This window comes from Parambassis ranga, chromosome 2 (assembly GCF_900634625.1).
Source record: "Parambassis ranga chromosome 2, fParRan2.1, whole genome shotgun sequence".
Lineage (NCBI taxonomy): Eukaryota > Metazoa > Chordata > Actinopteri > Ambassidae > Parambassis > Parambassis ranga.
In genome coordinates, this window is record NC_041023.1 from 4213730 (window position 1) to 4231396 (window position 17667).

At 43.0% G+C, this 17667-nt stretch overlaps 2 protein-coding genes across 2 annotated transcripts; both read left to right on the forward strand.

Moving 5' to 3' along the window:
- The first annotated feature begins 6461 nt into the window (after window positions 1-6461).
- LOC114431926 (eukaryotic translation initiation factor 3 subunit E-B-like) lies at window positions 6462-14757 on the forward strand. The gene is made up of 4 exons (XM_028399608.1): window positions 6462-6553; window positions 6916-7033; window positions 7144-7186; window positions 14671-14757. The coding sequence occupies exons 1-4, from the start codon at window positions 6493-6495 to the stop codon at window positions 14755-14757; spliced, it is 309 nt and encodes a 102-aa protein (XP_028255409.1). The 5' UTR covers window positions 6462-6492.
- On the forward strand, window positions 10007-11283 carry LOC114447742 (gastrula zinc finger protein XlCGF17.1-like). Its single transcript, XM_028424163.1, has 3 exons — window positions 10007-10037; window positions 10319-10363; window positions 10610-11283. The coding sequence occupies exons 1-3, from the start codon at window positions 10007-10009 to the stop codon at window positions 11281-11283; spliced, it is 750 nt and encodes a 249-aa protein (XP_028279964.1).
- Window positions 14758-17667: the final 2910 nt, after the last annotated feature.

The window sequence follows — 17667 nt, forward strand, 5'->3', positions numbered from 1 at the left end:
TTTTTTGTGTGGCTACATGCATAAAACAGTTTCATTTAATGAAGACTTAAATATATCAGGCTGCAAAACACAGAAACAATGACTCCTTGCTCGGGTACATCAGACCCCATCAGGTCTCCAGGGTGAATTATACCACCTGTCATTCAAAGCAGATCAAACTGAGCTGATTCACGTGTCATCTTGAACAAACACAAGGCAAACGATGCAGGAAAACAGGAAAAAAAAGAGGTTTGCTGCTTCAGACGTTGTTTCAGGTCCACAGAAAATAATGAGCCTGCACAGCGAGCGGCAGAACTTCACAGACCTGGCGTGCTCCTGCCTTTAAATCCCCTGTAATAACAGCGCCGCTCTTCACCTCCCTCTGATCTTCGTGCTCACAGTGTATACAGTGAAGGGGCTCTATGCAGCTCAGATGGTTTTATGTTGTTGGTTTACATTTGTTCACTGTTTGCTGAAGAAGAGGCACTTCCATTTGATTGATCCCATGGTTGCTTGTCTGTTCTGTTGTGTTGCACTGTTGAGAAATCAATGTATTGATGTTTTGATATATTGTTCCTGCAGCAGCAGCAGCAGCAGCTGGATTGACAAATTACTGGTTATCAGTTTTTTAGCCAGTAATCAGTGACCAAAAATCAGATGATTCTGTATAACTGAGACACTAGATCCACATTTTAACCATTCATAGAATAACCCACTCGTGGTTCTGATACATGTAGGAACATAACAATTTTATGAGACAGCATGTTCTTAATATAGAGTGCATGTATTTCACTTGATAGCCAAGATTGCTCTGTAAAAAACAAGGTGAAACATGTACGGCTAGCACTAAAAACGACCAAAATAAGAGCCTTAGAGTTAAGTTGGTCAAACTGAAATGTGTGCTCTGAGGGATGCATGTATGCTGCATTATGTCACTAACAAGCTAAAGTTGTCCTGAGAGCGTTAGCAATGAAATTAAAGTATTAATACACATTAGTGGTGTCATATTCATCAATGTGGAACCTAAAAGGCCTGAAATGCTTTTCAGTGCTGGAGTATTCAGTGCTGCATACATTAACTTCGTTCTGTGATGGTTTCCTTCAAGTGTATCTGGATAATTAGCTAATTAGAGTCACTGAATTATTTCAGAGATGTCAGGATGTATTCTGAGCCATACAGCTTCCCTTCAGTTGTAGAAATAAAATCACTGCTTTCTGACAAAGCAGCCACTCTGCTGTGTAAATGCTGTTACATGATGTGAGTCAGAAAAGTCGTCCTCTTCCTGAGAACCTGTGGGCTGGGTGGAAAACACAAAGACACAAAAACACAATGGATTTCCTGATGCTTGTTCAGACAGTAATCACAAGTCGATGGTGCTCTGTGTGGTTCAGATTTTTTTATGAAAGAATTGAAAAAGATTTTCTAAGACTGTTGAACATTTGGAGTAAAGGTCTAAATCACATTGGCAGACTGCAGGCTTAAAGTGTGGCTGTACCACATTCAATAATGGTCCATTCACACACTCTCATTTGGACATTGACACATGGCTGCACCTTTGTGTATTAGTACAAAGGTGTGCAGTACTCTGCACTTTTATTTTGAGACCTTCAACAATGTTTTAGTTCCCTCTTTGTGCTCTCTGCAGCATACAGCAGGGTTGATTGATAAGTTTGTAGCCCAAAACCATCAGTCTTCACACTGTACAACTCATCATGGAAAAAAGCACCATATTTGGTCGATAGACGTCTCCCAGATACGACACCTGCTGACGTTTAAACTACCTCAACTGGCTCCCCTCCCGGATGGCCAAGATCCTGACCCTGTCTCTGAAGAGTTCGAAAACCCTGCAGAGAACTGTTGTATCAGGATTATATTCAAATTAAAAAAAAAAGAAAAACAACAATAACATTACAAATATTCAATCAAATATTGTCTTGTTGTAAGCTCAAGCTTACAGTGGCCAGTGTCTCGGACCTGCAGAAGAAATCTTGTCATCATCGCTGAACAAACAGACCACTTAGCTCCTTGTTTCTGTCCTTTTAAGTGCGAACAAGCCCTTCAGATTTGCAGCCCCTTATGACCTCATAAGGGGATAGACTCCTCCTCCAGACTCTTCCTCCTCATTCTGCTGTGTCCTAAGCCTCTGACTTCTCAGTCTCCTTTTGTTAGAGCACAGATAAACTCTGCTTTCTGTCCTTGGCGGCACCAACCAGCAGACAGACAAAGCTAACAGCTGGTGAACACAGCGCAGCATTTAGCAGCTTAGGAAGCAGACATTTGTTCAGGATTTGGTGGGGAATCAAACACAGCTTAAAGAGGCTTATTTTCCAGTGACTGGCCAAGAACATGGCTCTGGATGAATGCTAATGCTGCTCTGTGTGAACATGCTAACCATGAATCAACTTTATAAGGTGATAGACCTGTTGGCGCTGCACTCACAGCTTGCTCTGCATCCACGAGCAAACAGCATCGATTCATTCCGCTCCAAACTCATTAAAGCTGAACAGTAATGTGAGCGTGTAGCTCCGCTCTTAAATGAGCTAACGCTGATTATTCCGCCTGCTGAGCTGAGCTTTCTCTTCAACACCCAAGACCCGAACAATTTCCATTCTGTTTAGCACAGAACACCCCCCCAGGCCACCACGGCTACCACGCTCAAACCTGCAGAAAGCAGTGTGGTACTGACAGAACAATGGTGAGAAGGACATTTTCCTTTCAAGCATAGGTTGTGTGTTCATTTTGTGTTGCTGCCATTTATGGCATTTATGGTAAGCTGCCACTTTCAGTGACTGGTGTTCATTCACAGTCAAGGTCAATAAGCTTCACACTGAATTACCTTTTCTCTTGCTCCTGCTTTCAGTAAACAAGAGACAGCAGCAGTGTGTGTGTGTGTGTATGTGTGATGGCAGGACAGGTTGGTGGAGTGTTTGGGATCAAAGCGCCGAGCACTTCCTCCACAAACCCTCACCATTACAGATAAATTACTAAGAAGACGATGAAATGTCGCAGCCTCACTTCTCACTGTGAGGGCGCTCACTTCATTTCATTCAGCTTACAGTATGTAAAAGCAGGATGTCGCAGCCGGGGAGGGAGAGGGTGGGGGCAAATAAAAACATGTCAGCCTTTCTAAAGTCTCCTGTGTGGACAATATGGACGTTTTCACAAGCAGCACACTAATGCAGACAAAGGCAGAGCGCTGATCTCAGTCCTTGGACACCATTAAGGATGGTAAATCACTTTTATTATTGCTCATTTGTTGCCGTCTCTCATTCAGCCTGAAATAGCTGAGCATCGGCTTGGTATGCTGCCGTTAATGTTTCACAAACGTTCATGCTCCTCTCAGGATACATTAAAGCAGCGAAACTATCTGAGGACAAAATCTGATTTCTGTTCATTTTTTTAATGACATAGTCAGAACAGACTGACCCTTCACTGTGTTCATTTCTCCAGCATACAATGAAGAGTGAACGAGCGCTCACGAGGTGCTGGGAAGTACAGCCACAGGGGAGGATTTACCCCTTATGATGTCATAAGGGGTAAATCCTCCCACAGCTGGTTCAAATGTTTTGTTCCAGTTTAATGTCACAAAAGTGCTCGTAGCTAGTGACCATGCTAGTCACAATTACCCCGTTCACACTGGGGAAATCAATCCAGCTAGAGCAGGATTCAGGCTGTATCTGGATATATTCGGATTGATTTCAATCCACCGCTCGGAGGTGGATCTAGCCGGATTGGCTTACATCTGGCTCAGGTCTGAACGCAAATGCGGCTAGCGAATCCCGCTAGCATCGCCATACTTCCTGGTTCACATGGAGAGTGTCCGGGTCAGGTACAAATGCTGTATTGCTCCTCTCTCTCTCTCTCCTTCATCCTCTCTGTCCTGTCTCCTTCTTCTTCTCCTCCTCTACCCGGCCGACTAACAGCAGGACTGGTTCCATCTTAAGTTGACGGGTCCTGCTCAAGGTTTCTTCCTCTTAAAGGGAGTTTTTCCTTGCCACAGTGCTCTTAGGGGGGTTCGGGTTCTGGGTCTCACGCTCTGAGTTCCTGTGAAGCACTTTGAGACAATTTCTGATTGTAATATGCGCTATATAAATAAAACTGAATTGAATTGAAAAATTGAATTGAAAATGCTGTATGTAAACAACCGTCGAACTATGACAGCTTTGCCCTGAGTTTATGTTCGACGGGGCTACAAAGTAATAAACTGCTTTTTGAACCCAAAAATCAGAAAAAACGCACGACGCATGCACAAACAGTCTCTGTATATTACGAGGCGCCACCTAGTGGTTTGGAGGACAACAAACAAGCCGGATTTAGCGCTGACACGCATGTGTGATAGCCAGATTTGAAAATAGGTCTGAACGTATCCAGCTTAAAGGCTATCTGGATACAATCCTACTCTAGCTGGATTAAATTTCTCCAGTGTGAACAGGGCCTATGTTACATCCTTGTATATTTTATTCCAGCCTCGGCTGCCAGTTAAAAGGACAGAAAGGAACTGTTACTTGCTCTTTTACCCAGTTATTGAACTTGTAGTACCACTTCAGGGTCCATCAGATTGATGTCTTGGTGACCAGTTATTAGAGTTTTAATGCATTCTCAGCCAGAGGGACACTAATAGCATATTACCCTTATTTACTTCTTTTAGAATGACAGTAAGCAGACAGCTCTCTCCTCACTACAGTTGTATCTTTAGTGTCACTTAAAGCTTGTTTTTACAGCTCTGGGTTGTCTCACCACAGTTGCCTGGTGACAGCAGCAGAGCCAGCGCACCTAACAAGCCACAAGTCATTGCTGGGCTTGTTTTCTAAACATCACCCAGCAGACTGTGTTAGTGTGTGGAAACTGAGCTGAGAGTTGACATTCAGGGAAGGATTGGAGTCCCCAGGACAGAAGGCTGTTTCACTGTCGCAGCATGGAAATGAATTTGTACTGCCGCTGCTCAGAGGCTGCAGAGAGCGGCGGTACAGTGACCACCTGGTAGAGAGCACAGCGGGTCTCACAAGAGGCAACTGAATCTGAATTACCATCCGAGGCAGGATGTCAAGGGCGGTGTCACTGTTTTTTTATGGAACGATACTTTTGTCTCCAGTTAATCACTTTAATGTGTGTCTCTTGCTCTTATGTTTTATTAAATCCTTGGCTTCTTTCTGTGGAGCGCTTCACATCCAGCTGGCTCTTGTTCTCATAAAAAGAAGTGGAAGTGGAAGGCAGCCAGCCGGTCAGATTGGATCCGGGATGCAGCGTGTCCTGGCCTCAAGGATGGACAGAGAGGGAGAGGGAGAGAGGAGGGAGGGGAGAAAATGGGGAAGGGATGGGAATGTGTGCCAGCAAGTATGACGTTCCTGTCAGTGTGGACTTTTTGTGTGGTGTAAGTAAGCTGGAGATTTAATGTAGGAATTCACTGCCTAGCTGAATGTAAGGACCCGAGAGAGCAGCTGTGTAAAGTGATTCAGCCTCTACATAACTGTTAAAGGTGCATTTTTTTAAAAGTTAGTGAACTAGAAGCAGAATTTTTTTTTTTTAAAAAAAAGGACAAACTGTGTCTAAGAGATGAATGGAAACATTATTTACTCCAAGGTTGATTTTTTTTTTACAGAAGATCCATTAAATTGTGTCTTTATTTGCCTTCCTTCACATTTTCCCAGCCATGGTTGGAACTCGCTGAGGTCCAGAAATATTTTGTACCCATACATACCCATATAAGTTATCCATTTTAGCTGCTTTATAAGCATGGCACAACGGACGCTTAATGTTAAACTCAAGTTGAACCATCTCTCCTTGTTTCCTAGCAGCCGAGCTGTTTGATCAAACTCCAGAAAAGCTCCTACAAAACATTTGATTTAATAAACAACCAAGTCTGCAGCACTGACTCTGTAGTCAGAGCTGCTCTGAGCCGGTGACATCCCCTGCAGGCTGAGGAGTGATGTTTCCTGCTCATTAACTGATGCTGATGAACTCAATGTCCCATGTCCCTGATCACAGTCCCTGCTGTGGCGACAGCTGCTACCTGTCTGACCACTTCCCTTTCTGACCTCAGGGAGGTCATAAAACAGCAGAGACTCATCCAGGTTGGCCGCCCATCCTCACAGCGCAGACACCCCCAAACAATATGTCTGACCCTAATGTTTTACATTACAATATATTAATATGTTTCCAATAAACTTTCAGATGCTGTTTTCATGCAGCAGCCTTTGTTATCTTCCTGTTTCTTTATATTATATGTTTACATGGATTACAGCTAACAATACATTCTCTGCACCATGTATGCTGTTTTATTTTATTTTATTTTATGTGTATTATCGATACCTAGCTACCTAGCATGCTAGCTTAGCAACTGCAGTGAGCACACAGGATTAACGTTGGCTACAACAGTGTAGCATCTGTTATGCAGATCATAAACGTGTTCACGTTAGGGCCTGTTTTAATCGGTCGATCTTTTATGTGATAGTTAGTTTAGTTTTGTTTTTGTTGTTGCTACAGGGGAAGCTGGACCTCCTCAGCGACACAAACATGGTGGATTTCGCCATGGATGTGTACAAAAACCTGTACCCGGACAAGGAAATCCCACACTGTAAGAAAAGACAGGTTTAATCATTTGTTCTCATGGGAAAAGGATTAAAGTAATATCATTTGGCTTTTAAACAGTGGAGTTAAATGGGTTCAGATCCTTTAAGATGGATTTTGTGTCAGCTTATAATGTAAATCCTGTATTAAACTGCATTAAGTAAAGAAAAGTGGAGCAATATTAAAGGTCTGTCATGTAGTGTCAGCTATTGTCAAGATATTTACCGATCATGAGATGTTTTTGTCAAAGAAATCTGGAAGTATTTGTACCTTAAACACAAAAAATCAGTTATCATGTCATGTTAAACCTCTGGGAGAGCAAGTGGTTTCATATACATTGCTGTATTTAATGAAAGTGCTCTGTATCAGCCTTGAGGGAGAAGAGGAGCACTGTGGTGGCCCAACTGAAGCAGCTCCAGTCAGCGACGGAGCCAATAGTCAAGATGTTTGAAGACCCAGAGACCACCCGACAGATGCAGTCCACAAGGTCAGATAAACCTCTCAAACACTTCGCTTTGACTGCACCTCTGATGGTGTTCAAATGCTTGTCTATGTGGTCATCTATTGACATGTAGCCTGTGTTTTGTTCCTCCTCAGAGATGGCAGGATGTTGTTTGACTACCTGTCAGAAAAACACAATGTAAGTTTTCAAATGTTTCTCCACACTGCATTTTAATTTCCAACGAACAATGTGTGCCTTTGTTTCCATAACAACCAGCTGCCACTGTGAACCAGCAGGACTGTGATCTAAATCAGTGAATCCTGAAACATCCACCAACACCTACCAATGTGCTCATTATGTGTTCTATAATCAAAATAATACTCTTTTGATTTAATTTACAAATGAATTACTTTTTTACTGCTGCTGATTCATAAGCACATAACAATGGTGTCCAATGGTGGACAACAGATAACTACTTTATAAAAAGAGAATGTCCGTGCGAAAGAGAACAGGCTTTGTTTTACCTGAAAAGATGAAAAATGTTGCCACATTCCTAATCAGCTGCATGCTGTCAGCCTCACCCAATTAGCCTTCTTGAAGGAAAAAAGCAAAAGCACGAGTAGTTTGAAGAACACACTGTTAAGCTGGATCCATACTCCGCGAGAACAGAGAACTCCCTCCCCCCTGCCGACGTTACGCCCACAGAATGGCGTCATTCTTTTCTCTCGGACCGCCCGTTGTGCAGCGCTCTCGGACACATGGCCCGGGCAGAACTTTTTCTCTCAAGGCTGTGTGTCAACCATGCTGTGATTGGTCGGAATTTATTGTGGGCGTGATGAATGTGGAGAAGCGCAAGAGCTTCTTCAGGTGCAGAACACACAGACAGAAGGAGGAAGTACAACTACGATGGACAGTTTAGATGAGCAGTCGGCAAACAGCTCCTGGAAGGAGAAACACGGTGCACAGGGGAGAGTGTCTGTCCAAAAGGTGGCGATAAAAAATAATCCCAGTATTGATCATGGCGTTACAGTCGCTCGCGCACATTAAACACCGGGAGACGGGATGTATTATTGCAGACACGTTCACAGAATTAAACTCACACAGACCAGAGGTCTGCTACAGTCAGCTGCACTGATCTTCTATCTATTGTCATGCTGTGCGCCCTCTTCCCTGAGCATTATCAGCTCGTTAGGCCAGGTAACCACGACTGTGCACACAATTTGCAATACAATTGCATTGTCAACCTTTTGTGTTTGACGTGCGCTGCTTGGGAGGGCTGTATGAAGAGTTCTGCACACACACGTCTTGCGGAGTATGGTACCTCCGTGCCGTAACGAACTTTTGTTTTTACTCCTACCACCCGTGGAGCGAGTTCTCTGTTCTCTCTTCTCATGGAGTATGGAACAGCCTTAATGCTGATGGTTGTGATGAACAGCCGGGGACTGAGGGTTAGGGTTCAGTAAGGGAAACTACAAAAACAGACTATTATTTGCTTAAAATTAACTCAGCTGGAGACAGTGCAGTCAGGATGCACTTTATCATTACACAGCTTTCCTTTGACTGCACACAGTGTTCAGACAAACAGGAAGCAGTGACATGGGTTCACTGGTGATGTGAGCTGTTGAATGTAATGTCTGTTTGTGTTATATTGTCATCAGTGCTGGTTTGATCACACAAACATATAGATGCTAATCTAACAAGTCAGCCAGTCACCATTACTGTACAGCTATCACAGTCTTTCCTGGGCATCTGCTCTTATTGCATGGTGGTGACATGACAAAGTCACACATTTCTAGCCCTTCAGTTAGCATTACAGGCTTCACCCACTCATGGACTGCCTGACCTGACAGAATTGAAATCACACATACCAGAGGTCAAACAATAGTCAGCTATACCTAATCTTCTTTCTGCTCTATCTTTCAGTACATGCTGCTCTCCTTCATGACTGGTGCAGACTTCCTGCTGTTCCTCTTTAACCTGTGGAGGTTCTGGTTCCTCCTGGTCCAGAATGGAGTTCTTCTTCTGGTTACAGAGCTGCTGGTCAGCCAGAACATCCTCCACTTGTAAATTCTGGTCTCAAGATTACAATTTATTGAACAGTGAGGCAGTGAGTCACAGAGCTCTGGGTTGTTGAGACACAAAGAAGAATAAGAAGAAGAACAAGGCAAGAATAACCATTAACAACAAAGAACAACGCATCAACAACCACTGGACATGGAATTCACACATTGATATACCCCATGGACTTTCCCGCCTGCCAGCCCACAGGGGCATCTACTATCCCCCCTGCAGACCCTGGGTGATACAGCGAATAGACCATTAATGTTTACTGCCTAATAAGGTAAAGCTTTCATTCCTTAAATCTCATAGGTTGTGAGGCTGATCTAGGGGTGACCTTAAACTGGGCACTCAGGAGAAAAACACATTCCTTTAGAATATGGCTTTCATTTTCTATAAAAGTTCCTAACATTAAAAACTAATAAAAACGCATTATTGAGTAAACACTTAAAAAAATATAAATGTATATGTATAAAAATGAATGAACAATGAATGACAAACTTCAATATATGTGAACACAAGCTACATGGTAACACAGTGCAAAGTAAATACTTTCACCCTTCACAACAAATCCTCCTCCTCTGCTACATGTTCACCTAAACTACGGTTTCTGCTGTTCAGCAGTGAAATGTCTTTAAAACCTCTCTGTCTGTGTGTCTATGTGTGTGCGCTGCGTGGTGCAGTGGAGTTCTGCACACATGTTTTAACAAGTCTGGGTCAAAACAAACTTTGTTCTTGTTCTTGTCACCTCAGGAACAAGAAGAGATTTCTCTGTTCTCGTGGAGTAGGGAACAAACTTTAGCACATAGCATCAGCTCTGCGCAGAACGTCCATGTTCTTCTTCTGGGTTTCCTGTGCTCTCAGTCTGACTACAGTACACACACAGAGGTTTAGACCACGATATGAGCCTGATGTGTGTCTGTTGTTGGACAACAGGGAGACTTTTAAAATTTGCAGAGAATGTATTTCCCTCTAACAGCTGGTCGCACTGGTGCGACCTCAGATGTTTTTTGGTTGCACCATTGAGAATTTAGGTCACACACCAGAGCCCTGTTCAAACTACATACACAAACCAAATGTTTGCCTGTGTGCATTCACTATGCTAATGTCATGTTACCTGTTTGAACTGTGGAGGTTGCAATTGTTTTGAACTGTAATGTAATTCTGATCATCACATTCGGTTTTCTTGTTTGCTTTAATCCTCCAGATTTCGCTCACCAATACATTTATGAGGAAGAGCTGATTTTAGCTGATCAGCAGCTCTGTTGCCAGGAGAAGAACTGCAGTCTGAACTGGAAGGAACCAGAACCCCCACAGGTTAAAGAGGAACCACAGGTTCACTGCAGCGATCATGAGGAAGGACAGCATGTACTGAATGCAGAGACTCAGCCCTATATAGTGACTTCTGTATCCGAAAGTAGTGATATTAAATCAGAAATAATCTGTGGCGTGAATCTCTCTCATAGCTGTCCTCCAGGAAAAAAAAAACATCTAAAATGTAAACCTTGTGTAAAACGGTTACATGTAAGAAAAAAGGTACGGCGGATCAGATAATTATCAGAGGTGAGAAGCCATTTTCTTGCAGAACATGTTGGAAATGTTTTAGTGATGTTAGTAATTTAACTGTCCATGTGAGAACCCACACAGGTGAGAAGCCATATTCTTGCAAAACATGTGGGAAATGTTTTAGTGATGTTAGTAATTTAACTGTCCATGTGAGAACCCACACAGGTGAGAAGCCATATTCTTGCAAAACATGTGGGAAATGTTTTAGTCTAAATAGTAAGCTAACTGTCCACATGAGAACCCACACAGGTGAGAAGCCATTTTCTTGCAAAACATGTGGGAAATGTTTTATTCAATCTGGTGAATTAACTGTCCACATGAGAACCCACACTGGTGAGAAGCCATTTTCTTGCAAAACATGTGGGAAAGGTTTTAGTAATGTTAGTAGTTTAAATGTCCACATGAGAACCCACACAGGTGAAAGGCCATTTCCTTGCGAAACATGTGGGAAATGTTTTAGTAATCTTAGTTATTTAACTGTTCACGTGAGAACCCACACAGGTGAGAAGCCATATTCTTGCAAAACATGTGGGAAATGTTTTATTCGATCTGGTGAATTAACCGTCCACATGAAAACCCACACCGGTGAGAAGCCATTTTCTTGCAAAACATGTGGAAAATGTTTGTTTGAGTGGAAAACTCAAACAAACTGCAAGTTATGTGTCCTATAAAATATAACACACACATAGAAATTGAACTATAGCAACATATTTAAGGAGGGCTGCAAATGTTTTCAGCATTTTTCACTGTAGACAGTAGAACAGTTGCAAAATGAAGCTTCTTATCATACAGCTGCTGCATTAACTCTGCCAAAGTCTATAATACGACGGCTTCATTGCTGTCAGCTTATCGGCTGGGTGGATGCTCAGCCACTTTCTTAAGGGTGATGGCCAACACTCGCATGTCACAGCGTGAGGTGTGGGCCCTTGGTGCTTTCATCAGGTCATCAGCTGGGTACCCCCTTTCACTGGTGTTTCGTAAATAAACCCACAACACCTCCAGGGGGCTTGACAGCTGACTTTGTTGTCCCATTAGTTTGTACTGAGCGTGCTCATTGCTGCATTTAAAAACTCCAATCACTGATGCCCTGGCTGCCCTGCTCAGCTCACATGCAGCATTAGAAACATCGTAGAAAAGTTCTGGGCAGGGCTTCTGGGATCTCATCTTCATATGACACCTGTAACAGAAAGCAGCTTATGAGCAGGACCCTGCTCATAAGGTGGGACCCTCCGGCTCTTGGTTATCCTAGTGTGCATATGACCAACGCGCTGACATGCAGCACACATATACAGCAAGTTAGACTGATAGAGTTGTGGTGAATGTCAGCGTTTCACCACCAGAGGGCAGCCAAGCCATTTATTTAGAGTCAGAAAATGAGGGCAAAGATACACAAAGATACACATGAACTTCATTACATGCAGCAGTCTCTTTCTCTGTCTTTATGTTTTTGAATGTTTTAATTCAGTCTTCAAGATTAACACAAACAGCAAGAACGTTCCCGGTCCGATTCTGACTTTCTGTCTGGAGTTTGCCCATCCTCCCTGTGCCTTCCTCCCACATTCTAAAGACATGATAGGTTAATTGACTGTGACTCTAAATTGCCCGTAGGTGTGAGTGTGAGTGGTTGTCTGTCTGTGTGTTGCCCTGCGATGGACTGGTGACCTGCCCAGGGTGTACCCTGCCTCTCACCCAAAGCTAGCGGGGATAGGCTCCAGCCCCCCATGACCCTGCACTGCGGGACTAAGCAGGTTAATTGAAAATGGATGGATGGAGACCTGGGCCAACCCACAAAGGGCTGTTGGAGCCTGGTCTTCTCTCCACCTACAAGCAAAACCTGCCCAGATTGCATGATAGGAAACACCTGGGCAAGAGAGAAAACAGACACACCACCGCTGAACATCCATAGCTGTTCTTGGTAATAATTTTTTTTTTTTAATAATATAATAATATAATATAATAATAATTATATTCTTAGAATTTTTATCTTAAATTACAATGTTACATATTCAAAAATATGATCATTAATATATGATACATGTTTTAACATGTATCATCATGCCAGGACAGTGATTCTTATAATTACTATAAGACAAAGACCCTGCAGATCTAAAAAGTCAACGATGTGACTTTAATGTCTTACACTATATTACATTGGCCAAGTCATTTAGCAAGAAATCAATCCAGACATCAACTCCTAAAATCAGACTTTCCATCCTTTTCTAACAAAGTTTTTGTAGGATGATCCCAGTATAAGAACATTTCTGTTCTTTCTGACACTGGTATCTGATTATATTGTGTTGGACCAACCTAGGAAACACCAGGGTTTTATTTCATCTCCATCTACCATGAAGTGGAGCTCGAGTCCGAGCTGAAATGAATCTGTGGCATGTATGTGTCAAACAGCTGACAAATTTCAAAGGACTCACAGGCCATATGCAACCATAACTGTACTTGTAAATATGTGACAAAGCAATCAGAGAATGGCTGCAAAAAATACATTAAAAAATAAACAAACAACTGGTTTTCATAATGTTCAAATTTATGAAAGACAACTTACCATTATGATCTCTGGGTACTGCGAATCTCCACAGCAACACCCTGTAACAGTAAAGATTACAGGTAGCAGTGTTTGAATTAAAAAATATTAACACAAAATAAGCCTTGATTAAATCACAGACATAGCTCTAACATGAAGAAGCTACACATTACAAATATTAAACTCAAACTTCCTGCTGTGTGTCATGGATACCAGCAGATGTGCTTGCATAGCTCTTTCTCTGTTTTAAAAACAGGGCAGGTACACTGATGCAGTTCACCCAATGGTCAAATGGTCATGCTGAGGGCCTGTTCCTGACGGAGACGCACTGTATAACTAGCTGAGATCCTCCGAGCGGGTTTCCTGAACATTCTGCAAAGCTTATGATGGTAATAAAAGCACAAGATTGGATCAAACTTTCAATGCTAAGAGTAGCAGCTAGCTACTTAACTTAACTTGTTTTTCTCACTGTGCCATAATTGTTCTGTTGCTAACTTTGCAGTCACATCAACAGCAAATGCACAATCTACCGTCCAGTTCTCATCTGAGAGCTCTGGGATGTCTTTGCCTTTCTTCTCACAGAACTCTCGAATCTCTGCGTTCAGGTCCCAAACTCTTTTCAGCACTTTGCCCAGGCTGAGCCATCTGACAGCTGTGTGGTAGCCGATGTCACTATGCTCAGACTCATGCTCCTCTAAAAGTGTGACAAACTGTCTGTGATTCAATGCCCGTGCCCTGATGAAGTTTACTATTTTACTAACAACATCAATAACATGGGTAATTTTTAGCACTGACTTGCACAACACATGTTGGTGAATAATACAATGTAAAAATACCAACTTTTGATCTGCATCAATTTCAGTCACTTTATCTTGCATATGTTTCAAAAGTCCAACATTTTTACCTGTAAGATTTAGGCAACCGTCCGTTGTGACGCCTGCTAGTCTGTCCCACTTCAACCCCAGGGTATCTATGCAAGCATTTACCCCCATAAACAGATCGCTCCCTGTTGTTGTTCCTTTCATCGACCGCATTGCTGCAAGCTCCTCCGTAATCTTGAAGTCTGTTATTCCACGGACAAATACAGTATGATCAGCTGGGCTGTGTCGTGGACATCACAGCTCGGGCCGTATGCGGCCCGTGGGCCGTACAATTCCCTGGTCTGCTCTACTCATTCAGCGCCAACGCCAGCTACAGAGCAAGTCTGCACGCTACCTGCAACACAAAATAAGCCTTGATTAAATCACAGACATAGCTCTAACATGAAGAAGCTACACATTACAAATATTAAACTCAAACTTCCTGCTGTGTGTCATGGATACCAGCAGATGTGCTTGCATAGCTCTTTCTCTGTTTTAAAAACAGGGCAGGGACACTGATGCAGTTCACCCAAGGACACCTGACCAAAATGAGCAGATGAGTTAGAATAAGGATGAGGATCAGTTGGAGTTTAGCAACACACAGCATTCCCCTAGAATAAACTCACAGTGAATTCTGCATCCTCTCCCTGCTCTCTGAGCAGAAACTTTGTCGGGCCATATATCTTCCGGAGGAAAATGGTCATGCTGAGGGCCTGTTCCTGACGGAGACGCACTGTATGACTAGCTGAGATCCTGCGGGCGGGTTTCCTGAACATTCTGCAAAGCTTATGATGGTAATAAAAGCACAAGATTGGATCAAACTTTCAATGCTAAGAGTAGCAGCTAGCTACTTAACTTAACTTGTTTTTTCTCACTGTGCCATAATTGTTCTGTTGCTAACTTCAGAGCTAGCGTTGCTAGCTTAGCCTAATGAATCAGTCTACATTAGCAACACCTGTTAAACTCTCTGTCCTGGTTGGCATTACTATCCATTTGGGAAATAAACTTTTAACTGTGACTAAAATAAATTTAAAGGTGGACGAAGAATAACACCTTTTCGTGTAATACACTAACCTTCTCAGGTCTATACGTATAGAAAGGCACCTCTTCTGTGTCAAAACCCCAAACCGTTTTAACAGTAAAAAAGCCGAAGCCCCGGTACTGCAGTGACAGCTGCAAGAGTGGCTTTGGCCTGCAGAGGGCGCCGTGGCACGAGTCGGATTTCGCGCTCAGGTAGCCTGTACTCATTCAGCGCCAACACCAGCTACAGAGCAAGTCTGCACACTACCTGCAACACAAAATAAGCCTTGATTAAATCACAGACATAGCTCTAACATGAAGAAGCTACACATTGCAAATATTAAACTCGAACTTCCTGCTGTGTGTTATGGATACCAGCAGATGTGCTTGCATAGCTCTTTCTCTGGTTTGCTACAGACAGGCGTGGCTGCTAGCGTGTGGCTGCTAGCGTGTGGCTGCTAGCATGTGAATGGAAAAGTACTGTGTCTTATGTTAATCAGCAGGTGCTAAATGAAGCAGGGCTCATTTATTTTAACAGTCAACTGAGAATATAAGCATTGCTTAATATTGCTGAAGCTCTGTAATGATGTGGCAGTTTCATGGTGTCTTTTCTCTGCATATTGCTAATGTTAATGCTGTGTGGATTAGCCTGTACACTGAAACATCTGTATGTGGCTTCATTAGCTTTGCTGTGCATTATGAGCTTCTATATTGTGTATGTGTGTGTCTCTGAGGCTGGCTGTGTGTGTGTGTCTCTAGTGTCATGATAATGCCAAAAGTAGTTAATTAGTGTATTTTACTGCATGTGAAAGGCTAACAGTGTCAGTGGTGAATCGTAATCCTCATGTATGGTTTCACATTAATGTGCTGGTTTTGGTGCTATAATGCTCTCATCATGAATGAAGTTGTGTGGGACAGTGTAAAAGCATCAGTGCAGTTGTGACTGGGTAAATGACTGTGGTCTGCCATGTTTGGTTACTGTGGTTAGTGCAGTGTGTTGTGACTGAAAGTGTAATAAGTAGAGGTCATAGATGATGAGTGCTGTGTAAAAGCACACTGTCATCACCTTCTGGGAATCACCAACACATTCGGGACCATTCCAGGTGTGGTGGCCCCCATAGTGACGGGATACTTTACTGAAGAGGGTTCTCCACAGCATGCAATCCTCTGCCCCAGCTAATGAAAAAACCTCTTGGAAGAAATTGGGTGCTACATTACATACTGATGGAATTTGGAAAGGTCCAGAAGACAAACCTGTTTTACCTAAATCACTCTATGGATACGCTGCTCTTCTGAGTCATGGATTGGATCATGCCTCAACAGGAGGGATGGTATCTATAGTTAACAGAGCTCACAACTTACGGATTCACAAATGATTAAAAAAAATTGTTTGGGCTGTATTATCTGTGCAAAACACAGTACCCCTTTCAACACACATGCATTTATTGAGCCAAATTGATGTGAAAAAATAATGTTTAGTGATCCTGGATGTGTTAACTAGGTGGTTTGAAATCTTTCTCACAAGGACACCTGATGCACTAACAGTGGCCAAAGCACTAACAAAAGAAATCATTCCATGCATTGGAAAACCTGAAAGAATCTTTTGTGATAATGGTACACATTTCACAAACCAGATAATTAAGAATCTGGCCAGTGCCCAGCAGCAGAGGCTTGTCTACCTTTGAGATGCTATATAGGCCACCCCTACTATATACACCCACTAAGGTCTTTCACAGAAACAAACTCTGCAAAAGAAAATACTGCAGATTATATGGCAGCCATGTTGCGAGGAAGAGATATTACCTTTTCTGTTTCTTCTCCTCAACAGGAAGTGCCTGACCACACCTCCACAGTGAAACGTGGGGACTGGGTATTCATCAGGGTGATAAAGAGAAAAACCTGGTCATCTGAGAGGTGGAAGAGACCTTACCACGTGTTGCTATTCACACCCACTGCCGTTTGTATTGCTAAGAGAGAGGCCAACCTGGATTCACCTGTCACCTCTGAAAGAGCTGTCCAAGCCAGACGAACCTACGAAATAATCTCATCAATCACACCTGCTCTGTGGTAGTTAACACTGCTGGCTACAAAGGGGAGTGATACCAATAGGGGTACTCATCTCAAGCCCTCCTTTGGATGGAGGAATTGAGAAAGCTAGAGGCCTGCCAGCAGAGCTATGAACGTAACCCACAAAGTGAGGGGAAGAAGAGCTGCTGGTAATGACAGACAGTCCATCAATGTACAACTCTGCAGAGGACAGGACGCTACCTTCAAAGATGACGTGTGCTTTACTGGAGTCTGTGAAGAACGAGGAATCTTCTATGCCATACATGATCAGTATCTGTGTGAAGTATTCCCCTACAGAGGATGGGGAGATTTTTTTTCTGTGAACAAAGGAAAATGCCTGGACTAACTCCCACATCACCAAAAGACAGCGCTGGTCCATGATAAAAGGATCTCTGAACCCATCCGCCATGAGAGATTGCAGAAGACTAGTAAACTCTGTCATTACTGTCAAGCAGCCAATTGCATCCGAGGACGCCAGAATTTACACTTTAGGAGTGGACAAGGCAGGAGCTGATCCACAGGTGAAGCTGAAAGATCAGGTAACCACCTATACAGGAGTCTTGCCACCCAGC

Bases quoted from the DNA above. Each gene is read 5' to 3' on its own strand.
- LOC114431926 (XM_028399608.1), top strand. From the start codon at position 6,493: ATGGTGGATTTCGCCATGGATGTGTACAAAAACCTGTACCCGGACAAG. The intron at 6,554-6,915 runs GTAAGAAAAGAC...GCTCTGTATCAG, and splicing joins GGACAAGGAAATCCCACACT to CCTTGAGGGAGAAGAGGAGC. The intron at 7,187-14,670 runs GTAAGTTTTCAA...CTCTCTGAGCAG, and splicing joins ACCTGTCAGAAAAACACAAT to AAACTTTGTCGGGCCATATA.
- LOC114447742 (XM_028424163.1), top strand. From the start codon at position 10,007: ATGTATTTCCCTCTAACAGCTGGTCGCACTG. The intron at 10,038-10,318 runs GTGCGACCTCAG...CTCTGTTGCCAG, and splicing joins TCTAACAGCTGGTCGCACTG to GAGAAGAACTGCAGTCTGAA. The intron at 10,364-10,609 runs GTTAAAGAGGAA...TAATTATCAGAG, and splicing joins AGGAACCAGAACCCCCACAG to GTGAGAAGCCATTTTCTTGC.